This window comes from Sorex araneus, chromosome 9 (assembly GCF_027595985.1).
Source record: "Sorex araneus isolate mSorAra2 chromosome 9, mSorAra2.pri, whole genome shotgun sequence".
Taxonomy (NCBI): Eukaryota; Metazoa; Chordata; class Mammalia; order Eulipotyphla; family Soricidae; genus Sorex; species Sorex araneus.
The window spans coordinates 26,243,885-26,265,017 of NC_073310.1; the positions used below are offsets into that span (position 1 = coordinate 26,243,885).

General features: G+C 43.1%; 1 protein-coding gene across 1 annotated transcript in view; it reads right to left on the bottom strand.

Moving 5' to 3' along the window:
• RYR2 (ryanodine receptor 2) overlaps positions 1-20,825 on the bottom strand; it is a 762,156-nt gene extending 741,331 nt beyond the window's left edge. The window contains exon 1 of the mRNA XM_055147039.1: positions 20,450-20,825. Within this exon, the coding sequence (XP_055003014.1) occupies positions 20,450-20,497 (48 nt within the window). The 5' untranslated portion in view covers positions 20,498-20,825. The remainder of the gene's footprint in view (positions 1-20,449) is intronic.
• Positions 20,826-21,133: the final 308 nt, after the last annotated feature.

A 21,133-nucleotide genomic window follows, 5' to 3' on the forward strand; every position in this document is an offset into this window, starting at 1 on the left:
AGGAATAGTTGCTTATGGGAAAGAACAGTCTTCTATACCCTACTATGTCCATAGAGCAGGATGCTTTTCATCTAATAAGTCTTCATACCCTACTATGTCTTCTATAGCCTACTGCAGTCTTCTATACCCTACTATGTCCATAGAGTAGGATGCTTTTCATCTAATGAGTATTTAGAAATAATGAGAAAATATGGGGTCAGAGAAAAAGTACAGCAAGTAAGGCTTGTTTCCTGTGCATGTGGCCAACCCATGTTTGATCCCCAGCATTCTCTATGGCCCCCTGAGTACTGCTAGGAGTAACACCTGAGGGCAGAGCCATAAGTAACCTCTGAGCATTGCTGCAGTCCCATAAAACAAAAACAAAAACAAATATGCTGAGAAAACAATTATCATATGGAAAAGTAGATAGCATTTTCCTGTTTATAGATACAAATACAAGTTCTTTCGGCCAGCACTTGAAAATCTTATTAATTTGCCATAGATGAAATGAAAAAATATCAACTTGATGATTACATAGTATTACAAAACTGAGTTGAAATAAATTGAGAAAGAAATTTTAGGTTGATCATGGGGTTCTAGCCTTAGTCCTTTCCTGATTGGAAGACTTATTAGTAAGTAACTGTAGAAATTATTTTGAAATAAAAAAGGATGCCTTCAGGGTAAGTCCACAGCACCCCAAAATATAGATATAATTTCATGTAGTAAATGCATGTTTGTGCATTACAGAAATATGAATAAACAGATAATCACAGTCTCATGAAACCCTCAGCCTTATAAACGGCCAATCCAATACTCAGTATGTTCTTAATGAATTGGAGCAACCACAAAGCCAATCACGAGTTAAATTAAAATGAATGCCCCAAAACTTATTAATTCAGTACCCAAATCAAACACAGCCTTACTCTCCTATAATTTATAGTTCTTTTGCTCTCCCTAACTCACTCGTGTGAAAAATGGTTATGCGCTTCGTATTTCAGCTTAAGGCATAGAAGAATCTTATCAAAAACACTTGGTCAATAATTTTCTGCTGCCCATAAAATAGGCTGAATTTATCTAGCCTTAAAAATAGACTCCATTTATCCATAAAATGGGGCTCCTTCTTGGAAGCAGTCTTGCTAAATTATGCAAAGTTCTTGACTCCCGATGGTCTGAACAACACCAGAGGAGGATGCCATTATTCATTTGTCCCCGTATGCAAAGATTTTGCAAGTCTTTCTCCTTGATTAATTTATCAGACTCTGTTCTGGTCCGGTTTCAGTTTGCTCATTATTCAGGGAAGAGGGCAACTTCATCATTGGTAACACTGTGGTTTGAGGTTTTAAAAAGCTAATTCTGTATCCTTCGTTATCCATGTTATCTATATACACACCCCTATGACAAAACTCTGGGTTTCTTCTCTCTACCCATATGCAGAGGGAGGTAGTGGAGTGACTCTCTGTTCCACCCGAGAGTGTGACTGCAGGGGAATGCTGTGACTTATGCAATCATTGGTAACATTTTCTACTGATTCCTGGGTCCTCACTTGAGGCCATTCCAAGGCAATATTTTTTGTTATAACTTATGCCATATTTCTTGTTTTTGGAGAATAACTTGTGATATTCTCCAAATCTTGTTCTGTAGAAAATGTACTTGGCAATACAGAACCCAGAAAATTCTTCTGCTATACATATGAATATAGATGACACTTTCTCATCACTCTGTAATGGAAATACTGAGTAAACAGCTCACTACATTTGATACTGAAGTATTACCATCTCCAATTCTCTGGTCCAATATCCACAAGCATGGTGTCCAGGTGAAATGATGGCTAGGCCAGAAAAAGATGTTTAAATCATTTGATCCAATCCAACTTGCCCTCCCATTTGATTTCCAAATCCACTTTAGCATTTGGACAATGGTGAGGTCCTTTTCTGGGAAAGGAGTGAGAACTGGAATATATGTGGTTTCATAAGTCAAATATGGTGCCATTCTAAAATGCAATTCTGGCACATGGAAAGGTAGAATTTTTGTTCTTCAAAACAGATGCCATAGCTGAACATTTAACTTAGCACACTACTTGGTGAAAAAAAAACCCTCTCAAACATTAAAGTATATAAATCTGACACCTGGAAAACACATATACAGTATAGGAATATCATATGTTTATAGATATATACATATAGTATGTATAGATGTTGAGTACGGATTTGGCGCATGGTCAGCATGTGGCTTCCCTGACATTCTGCCTGCTGTTCCGCCATCCCAGGTGAGGCTGTTTCTGGCAGATGTCACTGGGCCTGTTCTGAACAGGAGACAGAGCTCCAAAGGGAGGCAGAGCCCCTCAGGACCCACACCACAGATGGTTCCTATCCTTCTCCTTGTGTCTTCACCATCCCGGAATGAGAAGATGGAGGGCAACTCTAACTTAATCCCTCAGCACTTTCAAGGGGGGTTAACTAAAAAGACTCACCCCCTGGCACAGCAAGAACACCAGAAAAACGATGGGGAAATGCATAGAAACCCAGCAAGCTCAATGAGAGAAAATATTATCACTGAAGACGTAAACAACACCATTAAATAAATCCTCAGTGTTTTTAATGACACTACATCATCAGAGTGAACGGAACTGAGGGAATAATGGGGTGGTTCTCGCTAAATCCTGGGCTGAGGTCAATGCTCACTGCCCAGGGTCTTTTGGGGAGTGGTGGGTGGGGAGACATGAATAGGTAAGTGCATTGCTAACAACTGGGGCATATAGTTCTCCCTGTTGGATTTATTTCCCTCACCAAAGAAACAACCATATTTATTTTTTCTTATTGTATAAAAATATGGACTGGAGCAATAGCACAGTGGGTAGGACGTTTGCCTTGCACGTGGCTGACCCGAGTTTGGTTCCTCCATCCCTCTCAGAGAGCCCGGCAAGCTACTGAGAATATCCCACCCGCATGGCAGAGCCTGGCAAGCTACCCATGGCGTATTCTATATGCCAAAAACAGTAACAACAAGTCTCACAATAGAGACGTTACTGGTGCCCACTTGAGCAAATTGATGAAAAATGGGACAACAGTGCTACAGTGTTACCATGAGGATGGTCAATGAGTTCAAAGAAACGATAGCACAGGTAGTCAGCAAAGCACAAGGAAGTATGAGAGTCGAATGAAAAACCTACTACAGGAAGCATGTGGCTTGGCTAGTTTTGAGCAAATTCTACAATAATTATCATCTCAAAGCATTTTCCTTTTTTAAAAAAAAAAACTTGATGGGAGCTCAGAGCAACAGCAGAGCAGGTAGGGTGCTTGCCTTGCATGTGGTTGACCCAGGTTCAATTAATGGCATCACATATGGTCCCCAGAGTCTCACCTACAGTGTTCCCTGAGTGCTGAGCCAGGAGTAAGCCTTGAACACCACTGGGTGTGGCAAAAAAAAAAAGAACAATAACAAAATGTGGGCAGTGATTCAGGGCACTTAAGAGTTTAAGATATATTCTTTATTATTAAGTGCAGATATTTGTTGAAAGCTTTTACTTTTAAATTGCTGGTGTTAAGTATGAAACAAACTGAGCTTCACACACTTAAAATACTACATATATTTTACTGTTTTTTTTTTTCAAAAAGAAACAGAACTCTGCAAGCTATAAATTGAATATGCAGTGTAGTGCCAATTATATAAAAATATGAGGAAACTATCTTAGAAAATGTAAATTGCTTAATTTTCTGAAAAATTACTAAAATTTGTTTCACCAGCTAAGCAATATAGCCAAGTAGAGAAGCCAAGGGCAATTTCTCTCAGCAAAATTATTTAGTTTCCTGAGATATTTCAACCTGCTCCCCTGATCTGTCAGAAACTGCTCTAATACATTGCTATTTGCTAAAAATTATTTATAAATAGCTATATAAGCATTTTTAGTTGGTAACAATAGGGGGGGGAAAACACATGAGCAAGATGAACTTTTCCCACTCATCCTAATGAGAGAGGCTTGCTCCAGAACTAGCTGGATTATTTAATCATCAGCACCATGCAATATCCAAACAAAACACGCCCAGCTTAGAACAAATGAAGCTCTAACTTTAATTGCTAACCAAAAGGCCTGCAGCAGAAAATGAAATTATGCAAAGCTAACCTAAAAACAAATGAAAACAGTGTGTGCTCTGAATTTAGGTAATTAAGTATCAACAAAAAAGGAGGCAGATGTATCTGGATTTTTTTTATGCCCAAATATGGTAGCAGGTGTGTGAGGGGAGGGGGGTAATATTGTTTTCTATCCTGCACCAGGGCCTGTGTTCCATCAATTATTCTTCCTCCTCCCAAATTTAGAAAAGGTCTATCCCATGAGGAAAGAAAAAAATATTAAAAAATCAGTAACTTATTGATTTGCTTTGGGGGCTATACCCGGCAGGACTCAGGGATTGCTCCTGGCTCTGCACTCAAAACTTACTCCTGGAAGTGCACAGGGAACCATATGGGATGCTGGGAATCGAACCCAGGTTGGCCATGAACAAGACAAGCACCTTACTTGCCATACAATAGCTCTGGCCCCAGAAACTAACTTTTTTTTTTCAATATTGCTTCTTCCTCAAGCCCAGCCTTTTCCCCTCCCTAATACACGCATTCAAGAGACCCTCTGTGACCTTCACCTCTGCTTCCTGTCACCTCCCAGCTCACCATGTCCCTCACAGTCTACTTGACCTTCCTCTTAGGGACAAGGTCAAAGGCTTCCTTGGTGGCCTTCCCTTCAGCCTATGTCACAGAACACACCACATGTTCTTCCTTCCAGACCATCACTCCAAGTTTTCCTGGTTTTGCTAGCTGCCTCTGCAGCCCCCTTACCTTTGCAGTTTGACAGTATGTATTTGTTCCCTAGGGCTGTGAGAACAAAATACCGCAATAGAGAGGCTTAGAAAACAGAGAACAGTGTTTCATGTCTTCAGAGACCAGAAACTCAAAAGTAAAATGTTTCTATGTCTGAGTGCCCTGAGGACTGTTCCAGGAGCTAGAAACTGAGGTATCCTGCCTCGTGTGGAGACATCACTCCAATTCTGTCCTCACAGGTGTTCTCCCTGTGTGACTTCACCTCATCTTCCCTCTGTATGTGTCTCAGTCAGACCAGATCTCCTTTTTATACATGCACCAGTCATACTGGAGTAGAGTCCACCCAAACAACTATAGCTGAACGTGATTCCCTCAGTAAAGACCCCACCCCACCAAAGTAGGTCATATTCTGAGGTGCTGAGTTTCGGATTCCTTCGCTCCACTATATCATTCAATAAACTGGGGAAGAGAAAGGCATTAAGGCATGTATAGGAGCCCAAAACCAAGACACTGCTTCCCATAAAAAATTTTTGGCTTTCCTAAGCTCATCTAAGTTGTCGTTACTGTTTTGTCTTTAAAGAATCAGTGATCAATCCAATATACACTTGCCCACAGCAACTCTTACACCGCTTTCCTCCTCCTTCTCACTGTCTCAACTACCACCCAAATTTAGGCTGAATTATCTTGCACCAAAACTCCACAGTGACTGCCTCCTAAAAGGATTCTGAACTCCAATCGTTCTTCAATCTCTCTAAATCCCAATTTATCTTATAAATTGCTGCCACATTAATCTTCCCAACAGATAGCTCTGACCCATTTCCCTCCCTCAAGGGAAAAAAAAGGGAAAAATTGTCTTACCCTTCTTACCTTATGAATTAAAGTATAAATCTTGGTCCCAGATGGCCTCAAGGCTTAGCAACCTCCACAGATTGCACAGCCCAATCTCATGTAAACTTTTCCTCCATATAGGTCCCATGTATCCCAGGATGTTTCAGTCAGAGTTGTACCAAAGAAAGATGGTATATTCTCACAGGCACTAAATGGAGTCCAGTAAAGATGGAAAGATACCTACTGGCCAGTAGAAGCGGAAGATAGTGACCAGTCCGCCATCTGAGACCATAAAGGCAGGCATTCCCAGTGGCCAGTGAGACCTTCCTGGATTCAGCCAGAGCAGGAGAGAGGGCAGTGACACTGACCTTGCCTTCTTCACTGGGGACTCTGTCTCCCTACCTTCCATACTCACTTTCATTAAATGCCCACCCACCTTTCCCATCTTAAAGAAGTACGTTACTAAGGATGATTTTTTTAAGGGCAAAAACATGATGCAAGCAAATATAAAGTAAATCAGTCTAAGATTTTATTAAATTCATCATTAATGAAGGATCGGTATGCCATTAACAGCAGGTTCATGGGAAATCCAAAGGACAGATACATACATAAAACATCAAGAAGGAGAAAATGAATTGGCTTGAGGGCTGAAAAACTACTCACAAAACTACTCTGGTGGGGGCACAAATGCCCCCACCAGACACTAGTTACATTTCTGGTGACTAAGAATCAATTAGGAGGGGGAGGAGCAATACTACAAAGGATAGAGCTTGTGGCTTACACACAGCTGACATACATTCCCAGCATCCAACATGGTTCCCTAAGTACCACCAGGAGTAATTCTGGTGGTAAAGCAGAAGCATTGCCAGTTGTGCCCAAAAACTAACAAACAAAAACCAGTGTTTTGTTTGACCAAGAATCAAGCACTGAACCATTTGGATCCATTTTCTATAACTTAAAATCTGTTATAGTGCAACAATATATGAAAAACAAAATAAATAACCCACATGGTAAAGTGAGGCAAATAGGATAGCCAGTTTCTTCATTGGCCAAATTCACAGTCTTTCACAACTTATCAAACAGTGGGAAGGAAAGATGGGATACGGGAAGGGAGTGGAAGGTGAAATGTGGCATCAGAAAGACCTAGGTTCACGATCGGTGTTGGCTACTCCTGAACTGCCCTTAACAAAGGCATTTCATTTCCCTGCAACTCAGCTTCAAATGAACTGTTTTGGGGAGAAAATGAATTACACCAGCAATCAAATGAATTGTGGCTAGCCTGTCTGAGCTAAATCAAGGCAGTCCAAATAGTTACCTTTCTTCCATTCTCCCTCAACTATAAACCCATGGAGCCAGTGATACATCAAGTTGCTTTTCAGTTTGAAAATTCTCTGTAAATGCTGCCTCCTTCATGGATGAAGCTTCGGGCAATCACATGAATTATCACAGATCAACCTCCATATCCTTTCCCTACTTAATTTGCCTTTTAAATCTACTCCATAATAGAGTATTTGCCTTCTCCACATTCCCCATCCCACCTCCCAAACACAAAATAAAGACTTGGAAGACAGGCAGGGACAAGTCCAGATATATATGAGTCCCACCTGGCGTGTGGCACATAGTAACTAGTGTACACATGGTCAAAACTAACTGAAAGAAAAGATAGGGCATTGGAGGAGGAAGGGGTAAAGGCATAATCCTTTTTCTTAGTTCGTTTGCTGATCCTGTTTAGCATAAGCGGGCCTTTGGTTGAGACAACTGCAGATACTCCCGCAGATGTTGTTCTTAGTACCAGCAGCAAAATCTTTATATTCAATAAAGACACCCCCTCTTCAGGCGGTGATGTTCCCCTTTACTATTACAAAGGGGACAGCAGCGGAACTGAATGCACTCAGCTTCTTTAACAACCATCAATCAAAAGCAATTCATCCCAGATTTTCATTTGTCTGTGACTCAGAAAATGTTCTGACATTTCACTGAACTTGCAACTAGAAACCAGATTGTAGTTCCCAATAGTAGGCACTGACCCTGAAGTCAAATCATGTCAGACGTGTCCAGGACTCACAAAGAGGATAAAGGGTGTCTTTAAGAAAAACATGAAAAGAGGTAAAAAGGATACCAAAGGCTAAGTCCTCTGTGTGTGTGTGTGTGTGTGTGTGTGTGTGTGTGTGTGTGTATTTTGATGGAATTTTTCAGTGCTCCAAAGAGTCCCTCAATATGAGTTGTACATGTCTCCCGAGGTACAGTCATATTCTCTCTGTAAAAATGTTCATGCATTTTCACCCACTTAGCCTACTCCCCCTAAATTTCAATGAGTTCCAAAAAATGAATCAAAATTTTCAGAATGCTCTATGAGTGGAACTTGAAGGCATTTGAAGGCATTTTCAGAGATCTATATTGATTAATGTTTTGAAGCTTAAACTTCTGCCTCACATGTTTCTTCTACATTCTGAATGCTGTTTCAGGGTATTTTCACATCTTATATACCTTGTAGCCTTTTAATCCACCTTGTACAGGTGGAGTCTGTGGGTCCCCTGGCATGATCATGTTATCACCTTTGGTCCCCTCTGACAGTGCACAATCCTCAGAGAACCACAAGCTTACTGTTATTCCCTAGTTGGGATACATACGATATCACTGTTTTGATGCCTCCATTCAAGGTTCAAGGTAATGCCTCCATACCCTGTATGATGCTGCGAACAAACTAGATTTCCAATCTTTGTACCCTGAATTAAAATAACCTAGGAAACTATGCATGCAGGCAACTGCTCTGAATTTATAATCTGTATTTATAATCCATTGCATCATAATAGATTATAATCTATTGTTCAATTCTATAAACAAAGAATAAAGGCCAGTTATGTGGTAGATAATTCTTTTTTTTTATTTTTTTAGTGAATCAACGTGGGGTACAGTTACAAACTTACGAACTTTCGTGTTTGCGTTTCAGTCATACAATGATGGTTTACCCATCCCTCCACCAGTGCCCATTGTCCTCCACCAATGTTCCCAATATCCCTCCCACCACTCCCACCCCATCCCCCACCTCCCCACTCCTCTTCTCCTTTTGGGTGTTGTAGTTTGCAACAGAAATACTGAGCGGCCATCGTGTTCGATCTATAATCTACTTTCAGCATGTATCTTCCAACCTGAATGCGTCCTTCCAACATTCTTTACTTGGTGTTCCCTTCTCTATCTGAGCTGCCTTTTCCCCCAGCATGTGAGGCCAGTTTCCAAGCTGTGGGGCACACCTCCTAATCCTTATCTCTACTACTTTTGGGTGTTAGTCTCCCATTCTGTTACTTTATATTCCACAGATGAGTGTGATCTTTCTATGTCTGTCTCTCTCTTTATGACTCATTTCACTTAACATGATGCTTTCCATGTTGATCCACTTATGTGCAAATTTCTTGACTTCACCTTTTCTAACAGCTGCATAGTATTCCATTGTGTAGATGTGCCAGAGTTTCTTTAACCAGTCATCTGCTTTGGGGCACTCCGTTTTTTTTCCAGACTTGACCATTATAAACAGTGCTGCAATGAACATACAAATGCAGATGCCATTTCTACTATACCTTTTTGCTTCTCTGGGATATATTCCCAGGAGTGGTTTTGCTGGGTCAAATGGGAGCTTAATTTCTAATTTTTTGAGAACTGTCCATATTGTTTTCCAAAAGGGCTGAACCAGTCAGCATTCCCAAGTGGTAGATATTCTTTAAGACACTAGTCGTCTAAGAAACCTACATTTGACATTAGTATGCCTGATTCTCATAGAGAGAAGCATGACATCCTTTTCCTCCTGTTTTCAATATATTCATCTCTAACAGAAAGGGGAGAATCCAGTCTTTATGAATGTAGTTTCTCAGCTACCTGCCTGGATCTGAAACCCTTGCTCCATTGCCTACCTCTGTAGGCATTAAACCAGTGACTCAACTTCTTGGCAACTTTCTAGAAGAGATTCTATATGGGTTTCATGAGAAAAATACATGCCAAGTGCCTAGGGTAGACATAACCAACAGTACATATTCATGAACTTACCAAAAAGTAATGTCAGCAACAGTATATGTATGTATATAAAACAGTTCAGACCTTTTAACCAGAGATACTAACCCTCAGAGCTGCCACAATACTTTAAGAAGAGGAAGAACCCCATCAGACTCGGAAGCTAAATGCACTAGACAACCATAGAAAGACATGTGGGTACCATTTTCCCTTAACACTAAATTTTGCTCTGGCCCTACCACTATGAAATGACAGCTCTCGAAGTCAGTTCAGCCAAGAGCCCTGTAGTTCACTCAGTTCAAAATAACAGTAACAAAAATCCCAAAGTACTGGAAGATATATCAGAAGCCAACATTTCACTACTTCCCTTGAACTGATCTAATAGAATTTTACTGGGGTCAAGGTTTGGTAAAAGGACTATGGATGCTACTTTTCACTGGTGTATGTATATGACCAAAACCATCCTCATGTAAAATTCTTTGAATGTGAAATAAATACAAACTCCAGTGAAATCTGAAAGAAGCTAAATCATAATTCAATTTATTTTGATAACTAAAGACCTGCTGTGAAAAATAAATGAACATAACTTTTAATAGCTATAAACTTGGTATGACATTTTGTACTTACTTTAACAATATCCCAATGTACTCAACACTAGGAACTCCACTTATCCTGTCATTTTCCTTTTCTTTGTTATTTTTTATCTTTGATGGTTTAATTATTATTAGCTATGAGAAAATTAATGAGTTTATATTGGCAGGATAGATTCTAAATGCAGAGACAAATAAAGATAAAAATGGCCTTAGAAGGAGAATGAACATGCACCAGGTTTTTAAATCACAAACTTCTTTTTTTTCAATTTTTTTAATTTTATTGAATCACCATGAAATAGTTACAAGCTTTCATGTTTGGGTTACAATCTCACAATGATCAAACACCCATCCCTCCACCAGTGCACATTCCCCACCAGCAGTATCCCGGGTATACCCCCCCATTCCCACCATTCCCCTGCCTCTAAGGCAGACAATATTCCCCATACTCTCTCTTTACTTTTGCGCATTATAGCTTGCAACACAGTCACTGAGAGGTCATCATGTTTGGTCCATTATCTACTTTTGGCACACATCTCCCATCCCAACTGGTTCCTCCAGCCATCATTTTCTTAGTGATCCCTTCTCTATTCCATCTGCCTTCTCCCCTCCGCTCATGAAGCAGGCTTCCAGCTATGGGGCGATCCCCCTGGCCCTTGTATCTATGGCCCTTGGGTGTCAGCCTCATGTGATGCTACCCTACACTCCACAAATGAGTGCAGTCCCTCTACGTCTGTCCCTCTCTTTCTGACTCATTTCACTTAGCATGATACTTTCCATGTTTATCCATTTTTAAGCAAATTTTATGACTTCATCTCTCCTAACAGCTGCATAGTATTCATTGTGTAGATGTACCAAAGTTTCTTTAACCAGTCTGGGAATATATCCCAAGGATGCAAAAGAGCACAGTAGAAATGACATCTGTACCTATATATTCATTGCAGCACTGTTCACAATAACCAAAATAGGGAAACAACCCGAGTGCCCTAAATCACAAACTTCTAAAAGAAAAAAATTAGAAAGTAGAAAAAACAGGAGACAGAGAGATAGTATAGTGGGTAAGGCGCTTGCCTTCCCTATATGCAGCCACCCAGGTTCGAACCTTGTCATCCCCATTTGTTCCCCTGAATGTCACCACGAGTGATTCCTGAGTGTGCAGCCAGGAATAATTCCTAGGTATGGCTAGGTGTGCCCCTCACTCCATTCCCCCCCCAAAAAAAAACACCAGGAAAAATAAATTGATCAATGAAGTTGTTCCTCTGCCATGGTGAGGGGGACGTGTGAGCTTGTGGCCTTGCCAGCCATCACTAGTCTTACCCATGAAAAACTGCATCCCTGAGAGAAAGTGCATGTTCGCAGCCCCTCTCAGATAACTCCTCAACACATCTTGGGCCAAGCAAGGCCCCATGACCCTCTGAGCTGCTCCAGCAGTATCTGCTGTCCCCCTCACTGTGCTCTGAATTGGACTTGACACCCAGCTACATTTAAGGTTTTGCTCAAATGAAACGACACGGAGTTTCAGGATGTGGTGACAGTAGGCACCTGGGCACAGCTACCCAACGGAGATCTGACCCACACACAGCAGCTTTTCCAGTTTTCTCTAGCCCTGACTCTGGCAAGACAATTGCTTGAATTAATGATGGTGCCAGCTCAGGACCTCTGAACAATTTAAGTCAGTACCAGGGCAAGCTTCAGTATTCCATTTGGCTGTAGAAATGTAAAAAGAAGTCTTACTGAGTTACGGGAACTAGGAAATCCACCTGCCCTCTGGGCTCTGAGGCCATTTTTAACATACTAGACACCCTCGGAAATGTAGGTCAGATCTTCACCAGCCTAAGTAAGAACAAAAGTTAAGCGCTTCAAAACGAAGAAAGCAGGGAGAATTAGCAAACAAGACAGCCAGTTTAGTTCCTGATCCCGAGACCCACCAGAATGAAAATGTCCAGAAACCTCAAGATCATTCAAAGTATACACAGTTCCAATCTAAAGACAAAAATTTTTATCCCACTCATTCTCTAAATGGTCTGAGTCTGACTGATTCGAGGATTCATCTTTCCTGGAAGAATTTTTACAACCACTCCCCACCCCGCTACAGCCACACAACCATTTCTTGGAGGAGTCCCTATCAAAATGCTTTTTCAATAATAAAAATGAAGAAAATTGGACAAAATTGCTCCGCTGATGGCTTTAGCAATGCTGGAAGTTCTCTTTCCATCTAGAAGCTTCTACTTTGAAACACAAATTTGACTAGAGAGCTGTGTTTCTCTCAAGGCAGCGCCAATCACTCAGGCTCACTTAATCTTCCGCTATTCTCTTTCTCGCCTTAATTCACTTGCCGCTCTCAAATTCTCCTCACAGGACTGGGACCAAATGTTCTCTCCTGCTGGTCCAGGAGCCGCTGCCACCCTCCCATAGCGACAAACATTACCTCACCTATTTCACCCACATAACTGCTCTCCCTCCTCTCACAATCTAACCTGCCAGCCTCCTCTTTCCTGCCTCTAGAAGGGATCTTATTTCCACTCTTCTGCCTCCGCAGTCTTTGCCTACTTCCCTTATAACAGATTTCCTCTTTGTGCATTTGAACACAATCAAGTGATCTGCACATTTAATTGAAGGAGAGAGGCAGGAAGCTTTTTTCTTGTCACTGTCTTCCTTCTGCTGTTAAGATTTCTCTCAAAGTTGTCCTTGAAGTTAAGATGGTGCTAAGTAACATAAGCTACTAGTGCCCCCCCCAATGATGTCACAACCTTTGGGGAGGAAAAAAACCCTCAAGACCATCTGTAGAACTGGCAGGCACAAGAGATAGTACGAGAAAGGTTAAATCAGAATGGGTTAGAGTCACAAAAGCTCCTATCGAGTATCCAAATCAGATGACAGAACGTCAAGAGTCAAAGTAGGGAGTTACGTATCTCCACAACTAGAAATGACAAGTGGCAGCAAGAACAAATATAAAGGCTCCAGGAGGATCAAAAGAGGTATCCAACTGGTCAATGGAAAAAGTAGATTAAGATCTGGAGTGTGAAAGAAATCTAAGTTTTCACTAGAAAGCCAAGGAAAACATGACAAAACAGAAACAAGAAGAAAAGCAAAACTAAACTAATCCTTAGAAGACCTACCACGATGCAGACTTCATATTAGTTGGGTTTTTTGGGTTTATTTGCTTTGTTTTGTTTTCACATAAATTCTGAAGATCAGGATCATGCTGGGTTTTCTAAGCCAGAGCCTGAAATGGCCAACATGAAGCCTCTGAAAAGAAGAGAGACTTTAGTGCAAAATGTTCTGAAGTGGAGCAGAAGGGGCATGGAAACAGCCTTTGTGAGGAACTGACCAAAGGCTCTCAGATCTTCAGTAGGTTCTTTTCCAGGAAGAAGCAGCTTTGGGGATGGTTCTGTCATTTCTCGGGCTTTCCAGCCTAGAGGAAGTCATCATTGATTCTTCCCAAACTCTGTCATTCCAAGGTTCCCAGATTTTGTGGTACAGATTTCTTCCCAAATTTAGAAGAAACTGAAGAGGAAATGGAACTGGATCTTTGGGGATAGAGAGTTGGAGTAGAAAGAGGGAAGGAGTGAAATGAACACCCAGAAAAATTAGACACATATTACAATAAGTCTTAGAGTGCTATTTTCAGTCAGGAAAGCTTAAAAAAAAGAGAGAGAGATAGGGCTTGAGGGGTCTAACAGAGAGGAACACCAGGATTCCTCATCTAGGAGGTGGTGGGTAACATCAATTTAAGTGGGTTTTATTTGGGGGGTGGGGGGAGTCACACCTGGTGATGCACAGGGGTTACTCCTGGCTCTGCACTCAGGAATCACCCCTGGCGGTGCTCAGGGGACCATATGGGATGCTGGGAATTGAACCCGGGTCGGCCGCGTGCAAGGCAAACTCACTACCCGCTGCGCTATTGCTCCAGCCCCAAGTTAAGTGGTTTTAAAGGAGGAAGTGAGGCTACAGGACAATGACTGGCAAGGTGGAGACAAGCTGTGGGTGGAGACCACATTTGAAGAAGAGGAGCAGCAAAATCAGGCAACCAAAAATGTTCAGACAAAGAAATTAGGGGGTTTGATGATTAATGGGATGAAAGAGTGAAAAGGAAGGCAAAGAATAGGCAGAACAGGTGCAGGATTCTTGTCCTTTGACAGCAAGCAATTTTAGGACACATCTTTTAGGAAAGATGGCAACTTTATTTTTTTTTTTTTCATTTTTGAATCACAGTGAGATATTCAGCTACAAAGTCGTTCATGATTGGGTTTCCGTCATAATGTTCCAACACTGGGATGGCAACTTTAGAAAGGAGCAAAGAAACTTGCTTTTTAACAGCTGGAAGGATGGGAGGCAGATTTGAACACCCTGCAAAGGTGAAGATACCAAAAAAGGGGCAACTGAATTTAAATCTATTTTATGAAGATGAAGAATAGGCTGATAAATGACCTTTTTGGCAATTCTTTGAAGATTTTCAAAGACTTTGTATTTATTATTTTACATCTCTGTAAAGAACTGAATATTGGTTTCCCTCCCTCTACCTATGAAAAAATAAAAAAGGCTCAATTGAAAGAAAGGCAAAGTACTTGGACAAACTGAACCTTGACCAAGGTCATTTTAGATCAGATTTTTCTTAAAGTCTAAATTTCCCATTACATATATAATTCGTTAAGACTGCTCTTCTTAAAAGAGAGTATAACTAAAATGATACATGTTTTAGGTACCAAATTATAGCTCATTTCTACCTTACTAACATTTTTTAAATAAAATTAACCACACATTCTAAGTCACAAGTACATTTAGACTTAGAGTGAATATTTCTATTTTGAGGGCTGATTTATGATAGATACGGTTCTTCAAAATGTCCCAATGCATCTAAGGATGCATTTCCCTCATATGTTGAAATCCTAACTCCCAATGGAATAAAATTAGAAAGTGGGAGTATTAGGAGCTAATCAGGTCAAGAGGATGCATGGGACTTGTGCCTTTATAAAAAGATTAAGAGAGTCAGATTCTCTCTCAGCCATGTTAACATACAAGAGAATGCAGACCAGGACGAGCCCTCAGAAGACACTGGTTCTCCTAGCATTTAAATCTTGGAGTCCCTGGTCTCCAAAAGTGTGAGAAATATGGGGCCAGAGAGACCCATAATGGTTAAGGCTCTTTCTTGTCTTGCCTATGACTGATTCCAGCTGGATCCCTGTCACTGCCATGAACAAGCCCTGAGCAGTTCCGAGCATGGACCACCCCCCAAAAACCAAAACTGTGAGAAATAAATAAATTTCAGCTATTCCAGCCACCCCATGTGTAGTATAGTCTATGGTATAGGAGATCAAACTAAGACAGTAACTAACTCTACTAAAATAATAAAGGCCAAAGAAGAATGCCCTGAGCCTTAGTTTTCTTAGCTGCCAAGTAATAGAAGTCAGGAGTAAACTAGGTATGTAAACTAAAGGTCTCTTTCTATCCTAATAGCCTCGAGTTTACACATGTATTTTTACCAACTAAGTGTTCAATATCAGTCTCTAACTCTAATTTCTGGGCTTTCCAGCTGTAGATCAAGTCATTCTGCATTTTTTCCTTATCAATACCTTAACACCTAGCTTAAGCCATGTATATAGAAGATGTTCAACAAATGCGTTTCTAAATTTTAAAAAAGTCCCATAATCTCTGTATTTTGGAGACAACTGTGTATCTTAAGATCTCTCTGTCTTCCCCAGCCACTGTCTAACAGAAGCACAGTCAGACGTTATCACTCTTTCTCGGGAATCTCCATCTTGATCAAAATACACCAAACAATTTGTTTGGGGGTCACACCTACTGGTTCTCAGGGGTTTCTCCTGACTCTGCTCAGGAGACCATGTAGAATGCTGGAGATTGAACCAGAGTTGGTGGCTTGCAAGGCAAATTCCCTCCTGGCTGTACTATCTCTGCTGCCCCAGTTGTCATTAAATAAATTATCTTAAGTAAAACAATAATAATAGTAATAATAATAACAATACACCGAACAAAACAAAACAAGCCAAAGAACAAATAAGATTGAATGTCACATAAATTAGTGCTCTAAATGTGTTCGATTAAGCCCTTCTGCCAAAGTGTACACACCAGTTTCTCAGGAAAAAAATAAATACATAAAATAATTCTGATAATGGAAGCCTGGGGGGACTTTCTAGCAGGCCCTTGGAAAAAAGCCACAGTGCACAGCTATCTAAAGTTCCTCGTGCCTTCCTTATCAAGGGTCAAAAAGGGACAAATTCCCACTGCCACTCAGAATCCTCCCTGTACACTCCTTGACATTCCTGCAGCTGAGAAAACTGAATTTTGGATCTTGCTTGCTGCAAAGTTAAAACATACTTGAGCAATGGGAAAGAAACTTTTTTCTCCTAGAGAGGACATCAGCTAAGGTCTGAGTTTTAGTCTCGGCTCTGCATGGCTGAGCCACTGACTTAGTACAATTAACCTTTCCATAACTCTATAAAATCAGACTAAATAGTCCACACACAATTTATTTCTTCAGTGGCACATCAGTTTGTGACTTTACTATTAGCATCTAGATAGTTTCTAATATGTTTCTGTCATTATGAAGGCGGGTGTAGAAGCACTGAGAAGGTACCTGCAGGGAAATAATGTGTGTGAATGAAAGCAGGAGGAAAAAAATCAAATCATTCCTAGCAGAAAAATGTTTGCAGGCCAGGACTGTTTTAAATCTCAAAGTACTCACAAATACATAAGTACATGTGACAGAAAACCTCCAGAGTAACCAAACTGTACTTACACAAGTGAAAGAAAGGCAAAGTACTTCGAAAGACTGACCCTTGATCAAGGTCATTTTACATCAGAATCTTTTCAGATTCCCTTCTATATCTAAAATTCTCTAAGATTTTTTTTAAAAAGAGTATAACTAAAAGGATCCGTGTTTTTAAGTATCAAATTATAACTCATTCCTACATTACTAAAGATTTTTTTTTAAATAAACTAAACCAAACACTCTAAGTCATCAGTATGTTTGAATAAGACAGTGAATATATCTATTATGAGCTGAGGGCTTATTTGGGATATGGCTCTTCAAACTGTTCCAATGCAGCAAAAGTATTTTGCATACATGTAGTCTCAATTTTCCTCTAAGATAACTACATCTGAGTGGGGATATGTCCAGCAAAAAAGCAAGTCAGTGAATGGCAGGTAATCATTCACCTGCATAATCATTTAAGAGCAATATTAGGAAACTCACAATGAAAAAGAAATGGTACACTAAACAGTGGCAAAACTGCTCTTCACTAATGAAGAATTAATTCAGGGTAGTGGACATAACTCATGGGCACTGTCCATTAGAGTTCACCTTTGTTTCCCTCCTCAGTGATCAGGCCCCTCTTCTCAAAGAAAAGCAAAAAGCTTTCTGAGAACAGAAAGATGCCAGAGATGCCAATGAGTTGCAATACTTAAATAAAAATCGATGAGAATACTGAAGGCACTCTAATCAGAAAACATGGACTATCGGCTCAATTTCATTATGACGGTCTCTTAACAACTGTTTGATTTTCTTTTTTTTTAAGCACAATCACCTCATCCATAAACTATGCCAACATATAATGTATTTATTCATAATACTCCCTTGGCTATTTGAAGAAAGAAGAGGAAGGGAGGGAGGGAGGAAGGAAGGAAGGAAGGAAGGAAGGAAGGAAGGAAGGAAGGAAGGAAGGAAGGAAGGAAGAAGGAAGGAAGGAAGGAAGGAAGGAAGGAAGGAAGGAAGGAAGGAAGGAAGGAAGGAAGGAAGGAAGGAAGGAAGGAAGGAAGGAAGGAAGAAAGGAAGGTTATATTGGCACAACAAATGTTCCTGGAGGGAAAAAGAATGAACTTATTCTAAGAATTACATTTTCTATTACTAGTTCCATTAACATTTTGAACTATTAACATTCTCAGGTTAAGAGAATAAAATGGAGAGGAACAAGGGCAATAAACAAAGGAGCTGAAAAAGAATTTGAAATGTTCCTTGTAAAACTGTAACATATATAGGGCGAAAGCAGCTTTTTCTTTTACATTCTAATGCTATGTAAAAAAAAAAAAATTCCCCCCGCTCCACTCTCCTACCTCCTTCAAGGTCATTTATCATTGGCACAACAACCTACGACTGTTTTATTAAAAGAAAAATCCTAGCCTAGGACTGCCAGATCTCTACCCAGAACCCACTTATCAAAGGTGTTGGCCGGGTTGACAGGCAGCTGTCAAGTGACACCGAGTGAACATTACTTTATAAGTGCAAGAACCCCATCAGGGAGCACATTTACCTCGGTCCCCATTAAGTATTCTGATAACACCACCTCCATGAGCTCGGCTTAACATTTAAGCCTGCGGGAAGCCCTTGAGTGTACAAAGCCTTCCAAAATTTTCAAGCTAATTTTAACCCTATGGAGTTTTGGGGGGCAAAAACACAGAATTTAAACATAACACACCAATGACATATTCTATCCACCTGGGGGGGGAAGATAACATTTTGTGGTATTGCAAATATCCTTACATGTGACTTTTAGACAAATAATAGCTTTCCACTACATCTACATGATAGAAACATTTATATAATTATATTCTCGTGAGATTAAGACATTCCCCATGAGCAAGATTTTAGACAGCCGTATCTTCAGAGATGGGCCTTATGTGAACCTGTCAAGTATGTATGTATGTATGTATGTATGTATGTATGTGTGTATGTATGTATGTAAGTGGGTGTATATGATGGAATACAACACGCAGAGTTAGGTCTAATCATTCACCATCCTATAGGCAGCCTTGATTTTATCCTTTCAAAAAGCTTTCTCTCTCTAGTGCCAATAAATATATATATACATATATATATATACACACACATACATAAAGAGAGAGAGAGAAGAGAGCAAAAGAAAAAAATTATTTAAGGTCATTTTAAATACTCTCGGAAAAACTGTCTCTTCTCAGCACCCAAATACATCATCAGCAAGACTCTTTTCACACCCGAAAGTTATTGTCTGGTGACTATTTCAAAAAGAGAACGTCTCAACGCTTGTTTGTGTCTGTGGAAACAGAAACTGGGGAGTGGCGGCTCTCTCACTGTTGAGGAAAGAAGTGGAGGCAAGAGGCTGCAGTGCCCAGTCCGGGGGGCACTGTGCGTGGGGAGGGATCCTGGAAGGGAAGGGGTCTCCCCCACGGAGGACCACAGAAGCAAGCGGGAGCCTGCTGCCAACGCTAACTAGGTTATTCTGAACGCCAAGTTAAGGTCTTTTTCTTTTGCCCAGGGGCTCTTCAGACCCCGCTTTGGGGTGAGCCCCGCTTCAGCCCTCGCAAGTATCCGCAGCACTCGAACACATCAGCGAGAGCAAGGAGCAGTGCCAAAAGGTACTTAAGGAGAAAAAAGAATTGTATTCGTGAGGAGCCAACCTTTCCTTATGCCACCCAATGTGGAAATTCCGGGCAGCCACCGGGTCCTTAACATGCGCACACGCACCACGCGTGTACACGCACACGCACACACACACACACACACACACAACCACTTTGCTGCACTCTGCATTCTATAAGGCAGCATTTGGAGAACGACTCGTTCACTCTATCCTCCCACCCGGAGCGCGCGCGCGCGCACACACACACACACACACACACACACACACACACACGCACACACGCACACACATACACACACACTATCCCCTCCACCGTCTGCAAACGGTCACGACCACCCCCCCCACCCCACCTCCACGATGGTCCCAGTCCCGAGAAGTAGGGGGTGGGGGGATCTCGGAGGCGAGTCCCCCGCTTGTCTTCCCTGCACGTCCACTTGGTTGGGAAAAACCGCGGGGCAGCGTCCGTGCGGCACCGTCGGCGGCCGGCGCGGCGCGCGCCGTGCCAAGTAGACAACCCCCTGGGCTGCGAGCTCGCGCGCGGGGCCAGCCCCGGAGCCCCGGCGAGAAGCCCGGCGGCGGGATTCCCGGCGCCCCGCGGGTCAGCCCGCGCGCGTGCACCCCGGGTCCGGCCGGTCGGGACAGTTCCCGGCCCCTCCGAGCGGCCAGGCCCGGGCATCGGCTCCCCCGCAGGCAGCTCCGCGGCGCCCCGGGACCGATCGCCGGCACCTCCCGCACCCGCGCGCCCCGACGCGCAGCCCGCACCGCCGGGGACGCTACTCCCGCAGTGTGGGGCGGCCACCCCGCAGCGCCCGCGCGCGCCACTCGGCGCCCACTCCTCCCCACCCACCCACCCATCCCACCCTCCCGGGGGGCACCGGCGGCGCTTACAGTTCGCAGGAACTGGATCTCGTCCTCGCCCTCGCCCCCATCGGCCATGGCTCCTCGCCGGCGCGCCGGGGCCGGCTCCCGAGAGCCCCGCCGAGCCCCGCGGCGACGGTGGCGGCCCCTCGGAGCGCCGCCCGCTGCGCCCCGCCGCTGCCCAACGGCCCCGCGCCGGAGGGGGCCGCGGCTCCAGGTGCCGAGCGCCGCGCGCTGCCCGCCCGCAGAGCCGAGTAGGAGGCGCCGGCGGCCGGGCGGGCGGGGGCGGCCCCGGCGGGAGCCTCCCTCCGCCGCACCGTGCGGGAGGAGGGCGAGCGGGCCCGGAGGACGCGGGAAGGCGCTCCGCGGCGGCCCGCCTGCAGCAGGCGGCTGTGGGCTGGCTGGGGCCCCCGCGCCTCGGAGCCCCGGGTGAGCGTCGCGGTGGGGGTGGGGAGTGGGGGCGGCGGGCGGGGAGGAGCTCGCCGGCTCCCCTCTTGCTGCAGGTAATCCGCAGCCCGCTGCTCGGGGCCGCCAAAGCCGAGGCCCAGCGCCGCTTACCGGCTACGCGGGGTATCGGAGTCCGCGCGCGCGTGCGGCTCGCTCGGGTCCCTGACTCGGACCCGCGCCCCCCGGGTGCAGCTCCCGGACTCCCTCGCGAGACCCTAGACCTTAAACCCCGGGCCGGGCTCAGCCTTTGCTCCTGCTGCGGCGGTC